General features: G+C 42.8%; 1 protein-coding gene across 1 annotated transcript in view; it reads right to left on the reverse strand.

The window, feature by feature from the left end:
- Positions 1-5,963: 5,963 nt before the first annotated feature.
- LOC124545199 (sodium-coupled monocarboxylate transporter 1-like) overlaps positions 5,964-23,799 on the reverse strand; it is a 172,770-nt gene continuing 154,934 nt past the window's right edge. The window contains exons 14-15 of the mRNA XM_047124063.1: positions 16,291-16,525; positions 5,964-6,320 (exon numbers count right to left, since the gene is read on the reverse strand). Coding sequence (XP_046980019.1) covers positions 6,264-6,320; positions 16,291-16,525 — 292 coding nt within the window. The 3' untranslated portion in view covers positions 5,964-6,263. The remainder of the gene's footprint in view (positions 6,321-16,290; positions 16,526-23,799) is intronic.

The raw sequence follows: 23,799 nt of genomic DNA on the forward strand, positions 1-23,799 counted from the left end.
CCTAACTAACCTAAGGACAGCACACAACACCCAGTCATCACGAGGCAGAGAAAATCCCTGACCCTCAGTCGAATGTTGTGACAGAGATAAGGCAACATTACTCCTCACATGTCGACTGCCTCCCATCCGCAAACTAACGGGCTTACTGAACGCCTTAATAAGAACTTGGCTGACATGCTATCAATGTTCGTCAACGTTGAGCAGAGCAACTGGGATGAGGTGCTACCTTTCGTGACGTTTGCCTACAACGCCGCCAAACAAGACACCACAGGCTTTACACCATTGTTACTGGTGCATGGGCTTGAGGCGACGACGAAGATGGACACTGTGTTTCCATTAGATCCTGATAACGTGTACGATGACTACATTGGCCAGGTGTTAACCAGAGCTGAGGAAGCTCAGCAGTTAGCTCGACTGCCGCGCGGGATTAGCTGAGCGGTCATGGACTGTGCGATTGGTCCCAGTGGAGGTTCGAGTCCTCTCTCGGGCATGAGTGTGTGTGCTAGTCCTTAGGATAATTTAGGTTACGTAGTGTGTAAGCTTAGGGGCTGATGACCTTAGCAGTTAAGTCCCATAAGATTTCACACACATTTGAACACTTGAAGTTAGCTCGACTCCGCACGCTGCAGGCTCAAGAAAACGATCGCCGAAGGTATGACGCGAGCCACTGCCCTGTTGTCTACCAGCCTGGTGACCTCGTCTGGACCTTCACTCCTGTTCGGAAGGCTGGTCTCTCTCAGAAGCTCCTCAGGCGCTACTTTGGACCTCATAAGGTTGTAAGACAGTTCTCTGTTGTTACTCACGAAATTGAAGATTTCGACCCCGACACAAGACGACGAAAGATCAGAGATGAAGCCCTACGAGGATCCTGCAACCCAGGGTAAATTCGAGGCTCCAGCGACAGGTAACAAGCGGAAAGGTGACAAAAAGCGTAGCGGCAAGGAAAGATATAAGAAGATCACTGCAAGGGCGAACATTAGTCTTCGGGAGTCGGAGTATGCAGAACCGATGAATCGTTCCCGGACTAGGAGGACGTAACACCGAGACGCTGTTCTCTTGAGGAGGGAGCAATGTGGCAGAAGCTGTGTAGAACAGTCGCTGTAGTGTAGTACTAATTATACTAGACTGTTGCATGGAGGGTCATGAGTTTGAAACTCACTTGAACTGTAAAATTTTAATTTCTATATTCAGTTCGGATACATTCTAGAAGTATCCACAAATGTTAAGAATCATTGTACTGGAATGTTCTGTTATGTATATACACCGTATGTGTTCAGACCAGAGGCAGTTCGCTCCGCGCTCTTGTATGTGTAAGTGCTGAATAAACCTTCGTTAACTGAAGTTACTGTTTGTCATTTATCTAATTAAACCTTCTTTTACGCGATAAAATGTCAGAAAAATGCACCAGAGTTACAATGGCGATACTACTCAGTAGTTACTTAGAAAAGAAATACTAGGAAGAGAGAAAAATATGAAGACTAGAAAGACTGGACTACAAAATAAAAATACTACTTTTTACAGACATTCCTATTTTAATCCAGCTGTTATATCAGGACACAGGCCTATGGCAAGTAATTTTTCTAGAAAGCGATGATTCGTAGCAAATGAGCAGCAGAAGTACATTCCATGGTGTGCCATTTATATATACAAGCAAGATTTAGGCTGATGTATCAGTAATAGAGTGCCTGGAGTACTTGTAATTCAGAGTGTATCAGTGTATTCAGAGTGTATCCGAGTTTTCAGAGTGTATCAGAATATTCAGCGTGTATCAGTCCTGTAGAGACAGCAATATTAATAGAATATAGGAAAATACGGAGGCTAACATCAATTAGTTCATACAAGGTATCTCGGAAAACGTAATACGTCAAATCATCCCAAATAGAGAGTTGACACAAACGCAAAGGTGTTTTCGGTGTGTTCTATGGAACTACCTCTTACCACAGAAAATAGTGAAGAAGTACAATTTACGAAACAATTTGGTTCTTTCTTTTGCACTTTTCTTTCGTCACTTCAAGGAGTAGAGCTGGCTATTTTAGATCCAGCCCATTACGTAGTCGCGATATTTTTCAGCCAACTACCAGGCAAGCTGGTGGCGGGACACAGGATTCTCAATTTGGAATACGTAGGAGGGGCTTTCCACTCCCGGAAATTACCTTGCGCTCATGGGAAAGCTCCCACAAACCTTCGCGAGATTCAAGTAACTGGAGTTACTTTATTTCTGGTACATTGTTCCCCATGATGTGTTTGCGACGTTAGTAAGTTTTTTCAGAAGAGTTTCATTTATCATTGCATCTGGCCTTTATTACAATTTATTTGTGCTTTCGGAAAATTATGAGATCATTCGGAAAGCGTTTTACGCAAGAATATTTGCACTCATGAAAACTAGCCATTCTGACACTATTTACATAGAATTTAAATAAATTTAAATAATCTCAGGCATTCTGTAAAGTACACTCCTGGAAATGGAAAAAAGAACACATTGACACCGGTGTGTCAGACCCATCATACTTGCTCCGGACACTGCGAGAGGGCTGTACAAGCAATGATCACACGCACGGCACAGTGGACACACCAGGAACCGCGGTGTTGGCCGTCGAATGGCGCTAGCTGCGCAGCATTTGTGCACCGCCGCCGTCAGTGTCAGCCAGTTTGCCGTGGCATACGGAGCTCCATCGCAGTCTTTAACACTGGTAGCATGCCGCGACAGCGTGGACGTGAACCGTATGTGCAGCTGACGGACTTTGAGCGAGGGCGTATAGTGGGCATGCGGGAGGCCGGGTGGACGTACCGCCGAATTGCTCAACACGTGGGGCGTGAGGTCTCCACAGTACATCGATGTTGTCGCCAGTGGTCGGCGGAAGGTGCACGTGCCCGTCGACCTGGGACCGGACCGCAGCGACGCACGGATGCACGCCAAGACCGTAGGATCCTACGCAGTGCCGTAGGGGACCGCACCGCCACTTCCCAGCAAATTAGGGACACTGTTGCTCCTGGGGTATCGGCGAGGACCATTCGCAACCGTCTCCATGAAGCTGGGCTACGGTCCCGCACACCGTTAGGCCGTCTTCCGCTCACGCCCCAACATCGTGCAGCCCGCCTCCAGTGGTGTCGCGATAGGCGTGAATGGAGGGACGAATGGAGACGTGTCGTCTTCAGCGATGAGAGTCGCTTCTGCCTTGGTGCCAATGATGGTCGTATGCGTGTTTGGCGCCGTGCAGGTGAGCGCCACAATCAGGACTGCATACGACCGAGGCACACAGGGCCAACACCCGGCATCATGGTGTGGGGAGCGATCTCCTACACTGGCCGTACACCACTGGTGATCGTCGAGGGGACACTGAATAGTGCACGGTACATCCAAACCGTCATCGAACCCATCGTTCTACCATTCCTAGACCGGCAAGGGAACTTGCTGTTCCAACAGGACATTGCACGTCCGCATGTATCCCGTGCCACCCAACGTGCTCTAGAAGGTGTAAGTCAACTACCCTGGCCAGCAAGATCTCCGGATCTGTCCCCCATTGAGCATGTTTGGGACTGGATGAAGCGTCGTCTCACGCGGTCTGCACGTCCAGCACGAACGCTGGTCCAACTGAGGCGCCAGGTGGAAATGGCATGGCAAGCCGTTCCACAGGACTACATCCAGCATCTCTACGATCGTCTCCATGGGAGAATAGCAGCCTGCATTGCTGCGAAAGGTGGATATACACTGTACTAGTGCCGACATTGTGCATGCTCTGTTGCCTGTGTCTATGTGCCTGTGGTTCTGTCAGTGTGATCATGTGATGTATCTGACCCCAGGAATGTGTCAATAAAGTTTCCCGTTCCTGGGACAATGAGTTCACGGTGTTCTTATTTCAATTTCCAGGAGTGTAAGTTTAACTGAACGAAGCAAATTATTGCACGAATACGAGAACATTTATTTAGATGTAAATGTATATCTTTGGTGTAACGTTGCCTTTAACGCTTGAGAGCGCCAAAATAGCTTACTGGAACTGAATTAGTTATCTACCGTACATAAAGCTGACTTTCTGTGGTTCACGGAGTAAGACATGTTTAACTCAGACAGTTCAGAGTTGCAATACTCAAAAACATTCTTTTCAGAATGAGAATTAACAGAACGAATCAACACAAACCGTCATATTACAAAGTGTGGATCCGTAATTCGAGCCCCTGGACTATTGCAGCCACCCACAACGTAAGTGGGGACTGACTTCTTAAGTAACCGCCACTCAGTGGGTTTCTTTAATGCTGCAAAATAATGTTAATCCACTAAAGATGCATGCTACAAATGTTATTTTTGCGAGTAATCCCATTGCGCAGGACTTTCATGCACTGTGGGCAGTGTTGTCCACGTGTGATGATAAAAACAATTTGGAGAGATCGCAGCTTGGGTGTTTTCGCCTTTTATCTATGTTGCTGAAACTAGCATGCATCTTAAAACTATGCAAAATCGAGTTCATTTATTGCGTTCAATTGTGGTAACACACAGTTTGATTAACTCAAGTCAAACAAATGCCTGGGAGCTAGAATCAGTGAGGACAATGAAGTGGGAAAGTTATGTAGGCTCAGTTGTAGGTGCAGCTAAAGCTTCGATGTATTGATTTCTGGTTGACTACAAGCTCTACGAGAGAGAGAGAGAGAGACTCTTGTGAAGTACTTGTAGAGCCGTCATGGAATACTGCTCAGGCGTGAGGGATATTTAATCAGGTTGACACAACAGGAGACGCGTGGTCACAATCTGGTGGGGGAACGTCAACGAAATGCTACAAGCAAGAAAATGGCAGAGAATCTAAGAAGACACCTCAGTCAGGTTAAAAAAAATCAAGAATCAGTTTTCAGAAATGAGTCTACAAACAGTTTTTACCGCCACACATAGCAATCCCGAAAAGCAAAACTGTAAAATTAAGGTGGATAACACACAAGCATATCCGTATAATGTTTCATTCTCGATAGCTTCCCTCCGTGATTCGATATGAAAGAGTACCTCGTATATGGTAAAAAAAAAATAATAAAAAAAACTCAGATTTAGTTGCGAACTGTATACAGATTCGCGGAATGTAAATATACATAAGGATGTAGACATAAATTTTGATATTGCCCTTGACAGTGGGTCCGTTTTGAGGACTAAAGACGTGAGTCGCTCTACAGTAACGGTGCAAGCCAATCGAAATTTACCGGTTATTTGTAAAACACTCTCATCCTGTGAAACCAAAACGTAATTTCTTATACCTAATAGGCTGTCTTTGAGTTTCTCTGTGACTTATTTTACATTCCCGAGCTCGAATCGTTTCGGATTAGCTGCTACCTAAACAACTGAGCAAAACATCTGCAAATTAAAGGGTTATTTCTCAACGTAAGTCAAAAGTCAGTTTTCTTAATGTAAACTTTTTGATACAACACCTGAAACATCCTTGAAATAGTCAGGTTAAGAAATCATAACTCTGTAGGAGAGAAGTGTTCATCTTACTGCTGACTCGTTGCGCATCATTGCATGTGGAAAGCTGGAAAAATGTTTTTCCAGAAATATTTTCAGACTTTATGGTATTCGCCCGCTAGCCTTATGTGCAGTTTGATCTGTTGTTTCTGTGTAACATTGGTTAAATACGTCAAGAGACTACTAAGATGTACTTTAATGTACTGAATGATAAATACACAATTTAAATTCGATTACGTTTAATGAAGTAATCAGCAATGAGATAAACAAATATTGCGATAATTATAACGTTCTAACGAAGGGCAGTAGGTGCCTGAAGCCGGTAAAGGAATAAAATTTCTTTTGTACAGTTCAGTGTTGATTATTTCAGTAAATGGAAGATGGATAAAATGGAAAGCAATGACTTTATGCAGTTATGGAAGGCGATAAATTACAATATACTGTCAGTGTAATGAGAGAACTTGCATTCCGCTCACACAGCATATCAGATATTTTTCAGTGTGATGTATAATTTTTTTGCACAATAGAAATCAACAATTCTTTATTTAGGTATGGATATTTCACATAATGCATTAAAAAACAGTATATCAAACTTTCTGTGCAGTAGTCAATTGGTTCTCAATCTGAGAAACATCAACTCTTGAAACGCCGAATTTTAATGTTCCGGGCGTAGAATCTTGTTGCACATATTCCGCTTGTAGGTCCACGAGAATGTGTTGTTTATTGGTTTTGCTGATGGCTTGAACAGTCCCGTGCTTGATGACACTTGTGCTATCAGAGAGACCTCCAACATTTTCACACACAGTGTGTCTTAGTTGTCGCTGCATCACAGCTCCTCCTTCGTCTTTTGTTCGTCTGTGAATACCATTTGCATCTTGACAGCCTGCAACGAACAGAACACACAAGTTATGTTGATACTGCCATGTGGAAGACATCCATCAAGAACTCCACAAAATTAATTACTGTTTTACCAGTGCACCACGCACACAATGAAACAGTGTAAGCATCTAAGTGGGCACTATCTCATCTAGTTGTGTGTAGAACATACACTGACGATAAAGAAAATCGCAACACCAAGAAGGAGTTCTGTGACATGAACGAAAGTTGACAGACGTGTTTATACATCTGAAAGATGATATCTATTCAGATTTCGAGCCAGTCGTATAAGACGGTCATAGGATCATCAGCCTCTCCTTTATATCGGGCTACAGTTTCATACATATAACCTTTCTACCTTTTTTGCCTCATAGCTCCCTAAGGGATAACAATTTTAATGTGACAAACGGTATCGTCAAAATGATCCGGCTACCTGAAGTGCCAATGAGGGTACAAAATTCATTGACCTAATAAAGTTAATACTGGCAGTATTAGTACTAATGCAGCTGCCACTAATAGTGATAATAATAATGACAATAATAATAATAATGATAATGATAGTGACAGTGATCGATGGGAAAAGAATTTATACGTGTATAAGATAGATGTTTTCTGATGTAGTGTGTTCTAGCGAAAGAAAATTTAAGGAGACTGCACCAGCTAAGGATACTGGGAAACGAGGAAAATCTGGCTGGAAAGAAGGATGTACAAAGCTAACGAGTGCATAATCGTTATTGTTGCTTTAGTAGACACGTCATTAACTGTTTCCTGAAGCGGAGAAGTTATTCAGTTCTGCAGTATAATACAGGAGATTATTCCAGAGTCTGGTTCCTGCTACTAAGAAGGACTTCGAGAAAGAGTACGAACGCTGAAGCGGGATAGTGAGGGTTCCACTGAGATGAGAATGGGTGTTTCTGCCATGTTGTTGAGACAACACTCATAAATTCGAGGAGACATATGAGAGACAGTGAACGCTGAGAAGACAGAGGGTACGGAAATCTCTGCGCTTGTCTGCGCGCATCCAGGATAGCTGTGCATATGATGATGAAATGTGATCAACGAGTGGAACATCAAAGATTTAACTAGTTCCAGGCGCCCTGATTTCCCCTGTGAAAGCCTTGCAGAATAACATCGCTATAATCAATAATTAGAAGTACAACTTTTATTACAAATTTCCTTTTCACGTCAATACAGAATCGACCTTTTTTTGTTGGGCATTGAGAAATGCTGATGCCTTCTTCCACACTGCATATACGTGGTCAATCCTGATTAGATATTCATCTATTGTTAATCTGCTGCTATGCTGAAGGAGAGAGATCGATATTTGCCCCATTTAGCTTTAAAGATGGTAGAGATTCGCGGTCTATCCGGCTAATGAGTCTAGAATGTCCAACCAGTACCGCTTGGGGATTTTAGATCGGTTGAGCCTTAATCTTATATCCTGCACCTATTTTGATAGTGCACAGAGGTCGGTAGTGAGATTCTCGATAGCTGTGTTCAGATTTATTGGTTTTTCACTTAGCTACGACTGGAAGACATCACCATAGATATGGTTTTAGCAGTAGGACAAAATTGATTACACACCATTTATTAACAACCAAAATAAGGGCTAATACCGAACCCTGGGGGACGACTGATGCTAACAGCCTCAACCGTGAGTTTATGGTGCCGGACGTTATAGCTTTAGCTCTTGACACATAAATTTCCTGTACAACAGCCATTGCAGTGTGAAATTGAAGCGGATGCTTTCTTGTTCAAACATTTCACAACTTCAACTTGCTTTCATCCATCATACGAACAGCAGTTTCACAGATATATTTGCAACGAAATCCCCAGAGTTATTCGTACCTCTCAAATATCTGCACCTGGCTTGCCCACCTATGAAATAATTTTCGTGACGTATTTGCTAGAATGTCCAAGAAAGGAACCTTAACTGACTACATACTGAGATTAGAAACGCATTAATTTATAAGAACTTGCCATTGAGATGCAAGAAATAGTTTAAGGGACATCTTCTATTCATTTATAGGACGTAAACGAAAACCTTAATGGGTTTACTAACAAACTCACGTTACTATACGACAATTATGCTTCCCTAAAGACCGAAAAAGTAAGAAGGAAACTTGCACCTTGGCTCAGTGAAGAGCTAAAATAGCTTATGAACTTCAGACACGCTACACAACGGGCATACGATCTACGCCCCACGCCTGAAAACCGTATTTCAAACGGATCAGACTCAGTCACGCTGTGATAAAAAAGACTGACGCATGCACATACATTAAGCAACAGAAATAGACTAGCCATCCTACAGAATAACCGCTTGCTCTTGGTATAGACAACGTGAAAACTCCAGCTACTCCCACTGTCGCCGCCGAAAGACTGAACCGGTACTTCAGATTACCTATAACTTCAATTGAACCACAAAGGAAACAGAGACCCATTGATTATTTCAGAGGCTTAAACGACTGTGGCCACAAAAATTCTGTCTAAGGAATATTAGTAGCAGTACTTCTAAAAAAAAGCCATTCTCTATACCATATCAGCACCTATTGGACATAACGGCGTCGGAGTCCGAATGTTAAAGCTAGTTGCTGATCCACTACTGCCCACTATAACAGATATCGACGACCATTCGTTAACCACAAGTGTTTCCCCTGCTATCTGGGAAAAGGGATTGTTTAAGCCACTATCTAAAAAGAACGTTGACACAGCCCCCTCTGATTGCCGTCAATGTGCATTCTTCCGGCAGTGTCCAGGACCTTAGAATATATAGTCCATGACCATCTAACAAACTGCCTAACTATGTACAACCTGCTAGACGAATACCAATCAGATTCCGCAAACAACGCAGCACAAAGTCTGCCTTAATAAAGATAACAAATGACTTTAAGCTTGCCATGGGCACACAAGAGGCAACTATCATCTGCATCTTAGACTTTAACAAAGCTTTGACACAACGGACTACGACATTTTACTTGCCTAACATAGCAGCCTAAATTTCTTTCCAAGTGCAGTGCAATGGTTTCGCTCGTACATGACGTCTCGCCAGCAGCGCGCTATGTCCGACACCATGAAGTCACAATGTAGGCAGGAATTATACTAGGAAGTACGTTAGGACCTATACGGTTTTGATGTCAGTAAGATACTTCATAGATTTATGAATGGGCTTTTTCACGTAGCTTGTATTTACGTACTGAGGGAAATTCACAGGAGACCCCAGGAAAGGCTGTCCCGACAACTCATGTAAATCTTAGCAGAAGCTAGGTGTGCTGTGAACAACACCACATTCTCATCAGGGGCTCCGTTGGTGTACTGAAGCTAATTCTATCACCCCAGAGCAAGTAAAGTGACAGTCACAGACATGAAGAGGCTAACTGAAATATCAACTGCGGCGCCCGCTAAAAATGCTATTTCATAAGATCCTGAACTCGTCAGGGTCCTCGCCTATTTCTTGTGCTTCGGGGAACAGGACATTTCAGTCGAATTATTTACTTTAATGATTGCTGAGTTTGCTCTGGTAGTTGAAAGAGTTGTTGAAACTATGTGCCATCTTCCCAAAACACCTTAATGTCGCGATTACAAATAACAATGTATTTTATATAAATGACAGAAAACAATGATACGAAAAATTAATTGCTATTAGGGTCGCCACCACTATGATACTTTATAGTTATTATTGAGATGGTGTCCAGACATAAAAAGGACAAGAAATACAATTTTATCTGTGATTGTCAAGTCTTATAATTATGTAAAAAGAAGAATTTGAATCCGAACAGAGCATCAACAACAACAACAAAAAAATGGCTCTGAGCACAATGGGACATACTTCTGAGGTCATCAGTCCCCTAGAACTTAGAACTACTTAAACCTAACTAACCTAAGGACATCACAGACATCCATGCCCGAGGGAGGATTCGAACCTGCGGTCGTAGCGGTCGCGCGGTTCCAGACTGTAGCGCCTAGAACAGCTCGGCCATCCCGGCCGGCGAGCATCAACAGATCAATAAATAAAGGAACAGAAAGAATCGTCACCAGATGGGTGAACTTCAGCGAATTAACTCAACACCGAAAGGAAACAAGAGTGTTTACGGGAAAACATCTACTTTGAAACAAGACGTAGGTTGCAGAAAAAACGCACGGTAGTGCGTAAAGCGCGTAGGTAAGATCATCAAAACTGCAAGTGGAAAAACGGGACTTACGCGCCGGGATGCACCGTACTGTAGTGGCTGCTACCTGTTGATGGCGTGGGCCGATGTGATGTAATTGCGAATCGCGGATCTCATCCTCTTCCTGATTACTGACTACGGACGCTACTAAGTTCAAAATAAAACTTCAATTAAAACTTCGACAACCTGGCGGAACGCCGAAGTCAAGAAAAAACGAGCAAGCGCGGAATCCGAAAGGGAATGACCATCCTAAAGAGAATAGAAATAAAATGCCTCTGTAAATTTTGATAGCAATCCTTCAAACAGCGAAAAGGCACCCAGACTAAACTCTCTAGCCAGTCCCAGAAAGGAGCTAGAAGTTACTCCAAGCTTCGTTCACTAGCTCCCACCATAACGCAAAAGAAATATCCTCCAATGAGTTTCGAGTTTATGGAAACGAGAGCCGAGAGTCGTCTCGTTCCCACAGCCAGACATGTTTTCTGAAAATTCTGCGAATATTGGTGATATTTACAGAGTGTTGCTACGTAAAGGACAGAGTTCAGTACTTTCGCAGACGCTTGTGGAAACGGTGTCTGGAGACCAAAACACAGCGGAATAACGATAACTGGGCAATAAAGGGCCCCAGGAAATTGATTTCTCACCCCTTTCACCACTGGCTTCCCCTACTGCTATATGCAGAATATCACACACACACACCGATATCATCAATTTCACAGTTTGTTTACAGAATATGCTACGAAAATACGGAAGAGAGTCACAAAAGCACACATGAATATTCATGTAAGCAAATGCACTTGAGAGTGAGAATAAATTCTCGAAACGTTTTGTGCAAAGTAGGAAAAAATAAGTAACTGGTACAGTTTTCATTATTTAAATTATAAATGACACAGTTGCAGGCTTTCCGGAAACATGTAATATGATGAACGAAATTAAGTCATTAGCGTCTAGCCAGGCAATGAAAGTAGTGTACCACATCAAAAACGTGAAAATGAAAGTTTTCAAGATGATTGCACACATAAAATCAACAAAGAGTAATGCCCGTTTGATCTGATTGCTAACTACATTAACTTTAAAGAGGGATACAGAATTCACTGTGTAAAGATTGTGTAGCGGAAAACAGAAGCAGCATGTATAAATACAGGAAAAAAGCTTGTATACAAGAAGAAAGACATTCTAAACAGAAAACTTTTAGATATGGGAGAAAATTCATGATACAGTTTTTCTTGAGCTGCTGGACTACTGAAGTAGAGGGACCCGATATTGCTCCGATATTGTCAGTTTATAGTTCGGTTACACGTTAGTACGCCGAAACTTCCAAGTTTACTATCTGCATAGTGTCTCGCCCACTTCTTCTGCAGCGAGTAAACACGATATGAAATGCACTTTCATTAATGTGCTGCCTTGCCCAAAGTTACAGAGTTAAAGGAGTGAAAATTTTTCGATGTTTAGTTTGTTGCTACAATGATAAATTCATCCTGATAAATTTATTCTGGCTTCCTGTAGTTACTGCAAAGATGCATAGTGTACTGGATATAAACGAAAACTTTGCCTGTCAAACAAAGCACAGAAGGAAAATAAACTAACAAAATGAAGACACTATGAAATTAAAAATCTTTGTTTCTTTTAATCAAAAATTTTCTACAGCTGCTGCCTATAGATCTGATAATACAGGAACGTCTTGCGTGATTCCCCTCTCAGTTCCGATTTTCGTACTATGCTGATGAGGCGGTATCAATGTTGTATGTATAATTCAGAAAAGCAGATATCAACGGATTACAGAGCAGGAAATGTGTAAACAACTTGATATGAAGGACACACTGTTTTCCTCAAAACTCACATTTGGTCGTCCATCACCAAACATAATGGATTTCTTAATGGAGACGGTATTTGTCAAACTACGACATTCATGCTAAATTTAGATTAAAGGCACCAGGGATGTATTTTTAAACACTTTGAAAAGGAACTAAAGCGTCCGAAATGTCGCATTTCCACTGAAGTATATCTTGAAGTGACAGCAATCATTAGGCGGAGGTGTGTGAGCTTTTACTTTTGTGACGGATCTTATACAAATCAAAAATGAGTGCACTATAACTAATATAAATTTATGCATAGGTGATTGGGTCACACATACCTTGCTTTTCGCCAACACCTGCCTTTTTCATTAGGCTAAATGAGCACGTTTTTAGACGTGTCTCTACTTTTCAGCGTAATTGATACTTCTGTCAACGACTTCGGCACATTCTTAACAGACATTATCCCTAGGGATGTGTGGGAACAGACCCAGTGGGAGAGTGAAGAAGGTGAAAAACCGTGAATTAACTAGCCATAAGAGTTATGCATGAATTAAATCCAAGGATACATAGATCCCTTATCATTTAGCTACAAAATAGCAGGTCAACAACTGGAAGCAGTTAATTCCATAAATTATCTGGGAGTACGCATTAGGAGTGATTTAAAATGGAATGATCATATAAAGTTGATCGTCGGTAAAGCAGATGCCAGACTGAGATTCATTGGAAGAATCGTAAGGAAATGCAATCCAACAACAAAGGAAGTAGGTTACAGTACACTTGTTCGCGCACTGCTTGAATATTGCTCACCAGTGTGGGATCCGTACCAGATAGGGTTGATAGAAGAGATAGAGAAGATCCAGCGGAGAACAGAGCGCTTCGTTACAGGATCATTTAGTAATCGCGAAAGCGTTGCGGAGATGATAAACTCCAATGGAAGACTCTGCAGGAGAGACCCTCAGTAGCTCGGTACGGGCTTTTGATGAAGTTTCGAGAACATACCTTGACCAAAGAGTCAAGCAGTATATTGCTCCCTCCTACGAATATCTCGCGAAGAGACCATGAGGATAAAATCAGAGAGATTAGAGCCCACAGAAGCATACCGACAATCCTTCTTTCCACGAACAATACGAGACTGTAATGGAAGGGAGAACCGATAGAGGTACTCAGGGTACCCTCCGCCACACACCGTCAGGTGGCTTGCGGAGTATGGATGTAGATGTAGATGTAGAATGCGTTCAGAAATCAAAATCACTGGCAATAAATGTTGACCGCGTACTCAGGTGGATTAATGGTTTATCAAAAATTTGGTTTCAAGTCGAATTCTACCACAGATTCTCATTGATCTTGACATTCGATTCGTCACTTGATCAGCATTTCTTCCAGATTTCCGGAGATAATATTTCATATTATTGCATCTTCATTGGTATTAATTATGTCAATATTATTCAACAAAATCAGTTCATATTATTCCAATCGTAAATGTTGAGAAAGACGAATGGTCTTTTTTGTCATGGTAGTCAAGACAACAGCGTCTGCAAATCTTTGTGGGGGAGTTTTTGCATATTACAGTTGTAAGTTTAGAACAAGTATTATAATAATTTACTTTAAGGAACCAATAGATGAAATCAGTTTAAAACGTCTGCTAGCCAGACATTATTCTAAACATAATATTTCCTTAGGAAACTGCGTTCCTTCAAGAACAGGAAAAACTGCGCCCCCCTCCCCCCATCTCTCGCTTCCCCTGAAAACTGCCTTACGCAATTCTTTCTATGCATATTCAATAAATTTCTAAAAAAAATTGTTCATGGCTCTGAGCACTATGGGACTCAACTGCTGAGGTCATTAGTCCCCTAGAACTTAGAACTAGTTAAACCTAACTAACCTAAGGACATCACAAACATCCATGCCCGAGGCAGGATTCGAACATGCGACCGTAGCGGTCTTGCGGTTCCAGACTGCAGCGCCTTTAGCCGCACGGCCACTTCGGCCGGCAATAAATTTCTACTTGATAGGTAGGTTAGCTTCTACACGCGTAAAACCTACTTTCGGTGGCCTTACGACGCAAGGCGTCTGAGAAACGCGGCCGGTGACCAATGGTAGCCCGTATGTGTGTTCATGTGAGAATTTAACGTAAATTACCAGAAGATAACTGTCTATAACTACAATAGCTGATAAACCCTGAAATATTATTAATGAGCCTCGCAAGGTTTATTCGCGAATACTTTTGTTACACAGCACATTGCCCCAATCGAAATTTGGGAGCAGCTAAACTATTGGCTGGAGGGACAAGTAAATACCCCTCTGCTTGATTGATTGTTTCCACCACTGCAGTCTCCCGTTACAGTCCGCAGTCGGCAAAATCGGCAAAAATCAGAAGGCTTCGGTAAAATAGAATATTTGTTCTTCGTCCGCTCGCCTGTCTTTGAGAGCCTACAATAATGTAAACACATGTAGTAAGAAATCTGTTGTTGAACGTGAAGGAGGAGTTGTGCAGACGGGAGCTGTATGACGATCACTGCTTCTACGCAATCCACGTTAGAGACTGCCGTCTGTTCCGTAGTAGTCGTTTCTTTAGGATGCTGCTGTACAAAAGAACACTGTAGAAATGACATTACGACAACAGCTCGCAGTTACAGTCGTGGTTCGAAGAAGCGCTTTTCTAACAGCCAGAAGATGGGTCACGAGGGGTAGGAGAACTGACGTAGGAGCCTCGGTTAATTCTTACGATAGTACATTTTAATTCTTGGTACGGGTGACGCGCTCTTATGAAGAGGACCTTCTTAGGCTATTTATTGTAATTAAGTACTGTTCAATGTCTTTATTCAATGAGAGCATCTGACACACACACGAATGTATTGTGATTGCTGTTACGTCAGATTGGCGGTTTGTGCACCACAAGTTTCTGACTTCGCCAATATTTCTAGGAAGGATATGCTCATACGTAAACCTCGAGTACCGCATGATTAGCACATATGACTTTTTGTAGTGTATTTTGTGGCATGATGGTTTCTTTTTTATTAACCTAACTGTTTTATGTAGGAATAGTTGTTTCCAGAATGAGATTTTCACTCTGCAGCGGAGTGTGCGCTGATATGAAACTTCATGGCAGATTAAAACTGTGTGCCGGGCCGAGACTCGAACTCGGGACCTTTGCCTTTCGCGGGCAAGTGCACTACCAACTGAGCTATCCAAGCACGACTCACGCCCCGTCCTCACAGCTTTACTTCCGCCAGTACCTCGTCTCCTACCTTCCAAACTTTACAGAAGCTCTCCTGCGAAAATTGCAGAAATAGTACTCCTGAAAGAAAGGAAGTAAAATTGTGAGGACGGGGCGTGAGTCGTGCTTGGGTAGCTCAGTGGGTAGAGCACTTGCCCGCAAAAGGCAAAGGTCCCGAGTTCGAGTCTCGGTTCGGCACACAGTTTTAATCTGCCAGCAAGTTTCATAGGAAGAGTTGTATTCGTTGTCATATCCTACACATACTTCATGCAGTTTGGTTATGGATGTAGTCTTCAGTAGGTATCAGGCACTGTATCGAATTTATACCACGATCTTCGCTATGTTTTCTATTCAGCCCGATCCAATGACCGTGGTTTATGTTGCTTCGTATACAGTTACCATGGTGATGTATTTGTGTGTCAAATACCGTCGATGCTTCTACTGGGTGCAGACAAATAATCCAAACTACATTTGTCTCGTAAATTTATATGGTGATCTAATTCTGTAGGTTGCTGTCGATGCATATTGCTTCCATTATCAATCACAGAAATGCCTCTCCGGTGCCTTTATCTATCCTAAAGCAAAACTGATCGTCCTCTAACACACACAAAACTATAAAGGAACTGTATTTATCCATGGAAATGCGATAGGAAACTGTTTTCAACTCCAAAGGGTATCCTGCACCGTATTAGGCGTGGTGATGTGTTTTTGGTGTTTCTTTATTTTTGTGCATCCCCTGCATCTTGCTCCATTTGGAGTTACCGCGACGCACTTGCTGTCCGACCACTGGTGCTGGCTCACCTTGTAGCCTTCGTACGTGGAGATGCTGCTACGGACGCGGTCCACCCTGGTGGCGGACGCCCTCCGGCCCTTGGGCAGCACCCACCGCATCAGAGGCGTCACCAGACTCCTGTCCACGGAGGCGAGGTCCCTTTTCCCGGTGACCAGGCTGATGGCCACCGCAGCCGCCAGCGTGATCACTAGGCCCATCATATTATACCACAGGTACGACACTCGGTAGATGGGCAGAACAGAGCTGGAACAAAAATATTTTAGTGAGACTGCACTGTTATTCTGTCCGGCAGGTTTCGTGAGAGTTACACAAATGTAGTTGCAAAGCACTATGAAAGAATATTTCGATCAACATAAAATGTTCGTTAGAAAAGTCTCTCAGAAAAACTCAGAAAAATTAAGCTCCAAGGATAGTGCGTTAATATAGAACATGCTCAGATTTCTATTTCTCTGCTCGACTTTTATGCTATGCCGAAAAAGAAATAAAAAATACAAAATAGTGTTTAAAAATAGTATTAAAAATGAAGGGGGATTGATATCAGTGACAATGGTCATCATGTTCGATTGCATGGAAATGATTGCGCCCCATGGTCGTGATGTAATCCAGGACAAAAATAAGGTCAGTGTCGATCGTAAGGGCATTTGTGTGTTTCACTGCATTTAGTCTGATAGTGCAACAATGGTCAGTGCGTCATAAGTTGTCATCTACACTGAACGTAATTATAACAACACTTTTATGCTATGCCGAAAAAGAAATAAAAAATACAAAAAATAATGAACGTAATTATAACGACACATTTTTCATTCTAACTCAGACATGTACAAGTGTAATGGAACTCAGATGGAGTGACGCTTTACACACCTGAGATACGAGAGGTGTTCTTTAAATAAGTACCGTTCTGAAATTTAAAAAAAGACGTGCTAAGATATCTCAATAATTTTATTTGTACTTGAAAGTCTGTACCTTAATCTACTTTTCTACATAATTTCCGTCAATACTGAGGCACATGTCATAACGTTGTACCAGTTTCTGAATACCCTCCTCATAGAAGACTGCCGCCTGACTTGTTAACCACTGCATTACCACTGTTTTGACTTCATCATCGTCTTGAAGACGTTGACCGCCCAGGTGTTTCTTCAAGTGCAGGGACAGATGGTAGTCACTGGGCGCAAGATCGGGGCTGTACAGAGGATGATGTAGAGTTTCCCATCGAAAAGATGTGATTCGCCACATGCGGGCGGGCATTGTTATGCAACAAAACGATGCCCTTGCTCAACTTCCATGGACTGTTGCTTTGATTCTGGTGTGACGTAGGCCACCCATGTTTCATCGCCCGTAACAGTTTGGCTTAAGAAATCATCACCGTCGTTGTGGTACCGCTCAAGGAAAGTCAATGCACTGTCTAAAGATTTGCTTTTGTGCACATCTGTCAACATTTTCGGTACCCAATGTGCGCACAATTTTCGGTAATTCAAGTGCTCGTTCACAATGCCATACAAAACACTACGAGAAACGTTAGGAAAGTCATCCCGCAAGGAGGAAATCTCGAAGCATCTGTTTTCTCTCACCTTATTGTCCACTTCCTGCGTCAAACTTTCACTCCGTTGTTCATCATGCACATCTGTGCGGCCGTATTTAAATGCTACCACCCACTTTCTTGCCATTCCATTACTCCTAATGTTTTCTCCGTAAACTGCACAGATCTCAAGATGAATATCGATCGCTTTTAGGCCTTTAGCACTAACAAATGTTATAACAGCCCGTACTTCACAGTCGGCGGGACTCACGATTATCGGAGGCATCTTAAACACTCAGTACACAACGTAAACGAGGAAGAATCAGACTGTAATGGCGTCAGTGCGTAGGTTAAGGTACAGGCTTTCATGTAAAAATAAAATTATTTACATTTTTTAGCACGTCTTTTTTTTTAATTTCAAAACCGTACTTAGTAAAAAAACACGCCTCGTTCATTGTAGTGTGTCTTTAAACACTGAAGGGCCAAAGACACTGGTATAGCCGCGCATAATCAAGTACAGAGATACGTAAACAGGCAGAAGACGGTGCTGCGCTAGGCAACGCAGACATAACACAAGTGTCTGGCGCAGTTGTTAGATCGGTTACTGCTGCTACAATGGCAGATTATTCGAGATTTAAGTGAGTTTGAACGTGGTGTTACAGTCGGCGCACGTTCGATGTGACAGCATCTCCGAAGCAGCGATGAAATGGGGATTTTCCCGTTGCGACTATTTCACGACTGTACCGTGAATATCATGAACCCGGAAAACATCAAATCTGCGACATCCTGCAAGAACGGGACAAACGACGACTGAAGAGAATCGTTCAACGTGACAGAAGTGCAACTCTTACACAAATTGCTGTAGATTTCAACTGATTTCAATACTGGGCCATGATGAAGCGTTAGCGTACGAACCATTCAACGAAACTACATCGATATGCGCTTTCGGAGCCGAATGCCCTCTTGTGTACCCTTGATGACTGCTCGACATAAAGCTTTACGCCTCGCCTGGGCCCAACATCGGCGGTGGACTGTTGATGACTGGAAACATGTTGCCCGGTGGGACGAGTCTTGTTGCAAATTGTTTTGAGCGGATGGTCTTGTACAGGTATGGAGACAATCTCATGAATCCATGGACCCTGGATCTTCAAGCTGATGGAGGCTCTGTAATGGTGTGGGACATGTGCAGTTGGAGAGGTCTGGGACGTCTAGATACGACTCTGATAGGTGACACATACGTAAGCATGCTGTTTGATCATCTGCATCCGTTCATGTCCATTGTGCATTCCGACGGACTTGGGCAATTCCAGCGGGACAATGCGACACCCCCAGCGTTCAGTGGCTACAGGAACACTACTCTGAGTTTAAGCACTTCCGTTGGTCACCAAACTCCCCAGACGTAAACATTCTTGAGCATATCTGGGATGCCTTGCAACTTTCTGTTCAGAAGATATCTCCAACCTCTCATACTCTTACGGATTTATGGGCAGCCCTGAAGGATTCATGGTGTCGCTCCAGCGCTACTTCAGACAGTAGTCGAGTCCGTGCTACATCGTTTTACGGCACTTCTGCGTGCTCGCGGGGGCCCTGCACGGTATTAGGCAGGTGTACCAGTCTCTTTGGTTTTTCAGTATAATTAGTCAGTCTACATGACTACCTATAAGGCACTCATGGTAGATAATCTAGATCTCCAATGCTATAAAAAAGACAGATGGCAATACGACCGATGCTGACCTTCTTTATATGCCGAATGAAAGTGTTTTTGTCGTCTTCTGAATCTGAAGAAGAATGAACTAGCATACTGAATGGATCCAAAGGCTTCTGCGCACAAATCATGCACTGAGAGTAAAGCAATGGAAGATGAAGTTATTGAGAAATAGCAGATATGAAATTAGCAATACACTTAAGATCAGAGTCGAGGAGTACGTACAGACGAAGAGAAGGAATTTTGCTATCATGGAAACAAACCCACGACAGGCCAACCAAGGAGTATAGGAGAAGCAGTCTAGTACAGGCAGGAAGAAGAGTTCGGGCCAAAAGTAATCTCTTATTATGACCACAGGCTTTGGTTTTTAAATATCTCTGAGAGCGGCACCCTGGAACAGAGCAAATGGTTCTGAGCACTATGGGACTCAACTTCTGAGGTCATTAGTCCCCTATAACTTAGAACTAGTTAAACCTAACTAACCTAAGGACATCACACACATCCATGCCCGAGGCAGGATTCGAACCTGCGACCGTAGCGGCCTCGCGGTTCCAGACTGCAGCGCCTATAGCCGCACAGCCACTTCGGCCGGTGGAACAGAGCATCATATGGAGCTATGACTATGTGAAATGAAGCAAAACAAGAGAATCCGACTTTTGAGAGACAGTGTGAAGAAAAATCGCTAAAACCTCCATACGTCGGAAAAATCCTAGGATGTACCGAGAATCTAACCCGGATCCTTCTGCACCAAAGGCAGCGACGCAAACCATCGGTACTTTTTCCAGACGATACTACTGATATAATAAACCCCATTAGAGAGAAAGCAACGGAATAGATATTAGATTATATTCTCCAAAGAATTATTAAATGGTTCCCTGAAAACGGATTATCCATGTGTTGTTGTAGTCGTGGTCTTCAGTCCAGAGACTGGTTTGATTCAGCCCTCAATGCTACTATATCCCGTGGAAGTTTCTTCATCTCCCAGTACCTACTGCAACCTACATCCTTCTGAATCTGCTTCATGTATTATCCATAAATTCTGAAGAAAACACTACATTTAGTTCTGTACAACAAATAGAGTCTTAGCAACAACTGATGTAGCACAGTCAGTTAGTAAGTGAGCCGGTAAGTACGGTAGAATGCTCCAGATTTTTGAGTGTACATACTGATGAAAACTTGTATTGGAAGAAACATATTATCGACTTCTCAAAGAACTGAGTTCAGCTACTTTTGCTCTTCGTATAAAATTGCTAATCTTGGAAACAAATGTATCAACCTCCTGACATATTTTGTCTATGAACACTCAACAATGTCGTACGGAATAATTTTCTGAGGTAAAGAAAGTATTGATTGCATAAAAGCGCGCAATAAGAAAAATGTGCTGTATTAACCCACGGACGTCGTATAGGTACCTCCTCAAAGAGCTAGGCATTTTAACTGTACCGTCGCAATACATTCTTTCGCAAATGTAATTCGTCGTAAGTAATTCATTACAATCTGAGAAGTACGGTGATGTACGTATCTGAAACATTGGAGGGAAAAAACACCTTTGTTAACCACTATTAAAGCTGTCACTTAACACTAATCTTACATACATATCTTGTAAACTGACTCATTCCACATCATTTGGAGAAAAGAATCGTTTAAATGATCTAAGGAACATGTAACTAACTAGCTACTGAGGCGCTCAATGTGTGAAGGCATCAGGGAATAACTTCCGTCGTAGACGAGGGTGTCACATAGGGTGGAATTTATGTAAGACAGACTTTGCCAACAAGTAATGCGCAAGGTTTGGTGTGCTACTCTGATATGAAGAGGTTAGCATAAGGATGACACCAGTTAAGAAAGTGATATGTTTACGTCGTTTACACGACGTGGGTCTTGTGTGTGGCAAAATACGTCATGGTGGAATAAATTTAAACTGGTTTTACAATGGTTTCATCTGTCATTTTATCCAAACTCTTTTAGGAATGTTATGGATTTGAATCACGCAGTTGCAAAGAACCACTTGTGCTCCACGTTTCACCTCTTCTTGTCCACAGGTGTGTTTCCACTTTTCGCTCGAAAGCTCTTTTGTTCCACGTGTTGATATCGCTTCATTTGCACTCAGGATCGCTTTATGATAATTTTAGGGGAATAGCACAGCTTGTAAAATTCTTTCATTCCTGACAAGCCCTGTGTCAAAGTGCAGCCGTGATTGCAATCTTCTCTGCTGGAATTTTTATTGCACTATTCGCCATTAAAATGGCTAGGCGAAGAAGAAATGCAGATGATAAACGGGTATTCATTGGACAAATATATTATACTAGAACTGACATGAGATTACATTTTCACTCAATTTGGCTGCATAGATCCTGATAAATCAGTACCCAGAACAACCACCTCTGGCCGTAATAACGGCCTTCATACGCCTGGGCATTAAGTTCAACAAAGCTTGGATGGCGTGTATAGGTACAGCTGCCCATGCAGCTTCAACACGATACCACAGTTCATCAAGAACAGTGACTGGCATATTGTGACGAGCCAGTTGCTCGGCCACCATTGACCAGACGTTTTCAGTTGGTAAGAGATCTGGAGAATGTGATGGCCAGGGCAGCAGTCGAACATTTTCTCTATCCAGAAAGGGCGTTACAGGACCTGCAACATGCGGTCGTGAATTAACCTGCTGAAATTTAGGGTTTTGCAGGGATCGAATGAAGGGTAGAGCCACGGGTCGTAACACATCTGAAATGTAACGTCCACTGTTCAAAGTGCCGTCAATGCGAACTAGAGGTGACCGAGACGTGTAACCAATGGCACGCCATACCATCACGCCGGTTGATACGCCAGTATGGCGATGACGAATACACGCTTCCAATGTGCGTTCACCGCGATGTCGCCAAACACGGATGCGACCATCATGATGCTGTAAACAGAACCTGGATTCATCCGAAAAAATGACGGTTTCCCATTCGTGCACCCAGGTTCGTCGTTGAGTACACCATCGCAGGCGCTCCTGTCTGTGATGCAGCGTCAAGGGTAACCGCAGCCCCGGTCTCCGAGCTGATAGTCCATGCTGCTGCAAACGTCTTCGAACTGTTCGTGCAGATGGTGGTTGTCTTGCAAACGTCCCCATCTGTTGACTCAGGGATCGCGACGTGGCTGCACGATCCGTTATAGCCAAGTGGATAAGATGCGTGCCATCTCGACTGCTAGTGATACGAGGCCGTTGGGATCCAGCACGGCGTTCCGTATTACCCTCCTGAACCCACCGATTCCATATTCTGCTAACAGTCATTGGATTTCAACCAACGTGAGCAGCAATGTCGCGATACGATAAATCGCAATCGCGATAGGCTATAATCCGACCTCTATTGAAGTCGGAAACGTGATGGTGCGAATTTCTCCTCCTTATATGAGGCATCACAACAACGTTTCACCAGGCAACGCCTGTCAACTGCTGTATATGTATGAGAAATCTGTTGGAAACTTTCCTCACATCTGCACGTTGTAGGTGTCGCCACCGGCGCCAACATTGTGTGAATGCTCTGAAAAGCTAATCATTTGCATATCACAGCATCTTCTTCCTGTCGGTTAAATGGCGCGTCTGTAGCACGTCATCTTCGTGGTGTAGCAATTTTAAATGCCAGTAGTGTAGTTCTGTTTAACTAGAGGCGGTATCGTTATAATATTTGTGTCGGCCGCTTATTCGTTATAATATAAAATGGGATAGACTGTTTCTAAGCGATACAAATTGTCTGCTACTGCCATTTGATTGAACTTGTCAACCTGAAGTAATCGTGCGTTTTGTGTCAGTTCGCAAGCATCACGCTTACCTGATCTCACGGGCCAAGTGGAATGACACGCCGTTACATATATAGCAGGAGCATTTCACTACGACTTTCGGTAGCAAATAGAATGGCACTTACAAGAATGAAAGACTTATGACGTTGGAGAATGCAATTGGCTAAATCGTAATAACTTTATTGTCAGTTGACACAGCCAAAAAACACAATGTATCGGCTTGCACTGGCTCTCATCAGAACTATAAATTGGAAGTACGAAATGAACGACACTCTTTGACTTTTTCATCGTTACGACGTTCCAAGTTTGTTAGCATGATTCGAGGACTTCCAAGGCAATTTTCGAAAGAAAACGAGTCAGATAAACATTAGGTCGATTGAGACATTTCCAGGTCAAATGCTCATTAACAATGACTACGATACTCATTTTCCTTCTGTTCGTAACGATTGACAATCAATAAATAATTGATCTCTAAGTCCTGAAGTATAGAGGCACTTACAGTAGAACTATCTA

This window comes from Schistocerca americana, chromosome 8 (assembly GCF_021461395.2).
Source record: "Schistocerca americana isolate TAMUIC-IGC-003095 chromosome 8, iqSchAmer2.1, whole genome shotgun sequence".
Lineage (NCBI taxonomy): Eukaryota > Metazoa > Arthropoda > Insecta > Orthoptera > Acrididae > Schistocerca > Schistocerca americana.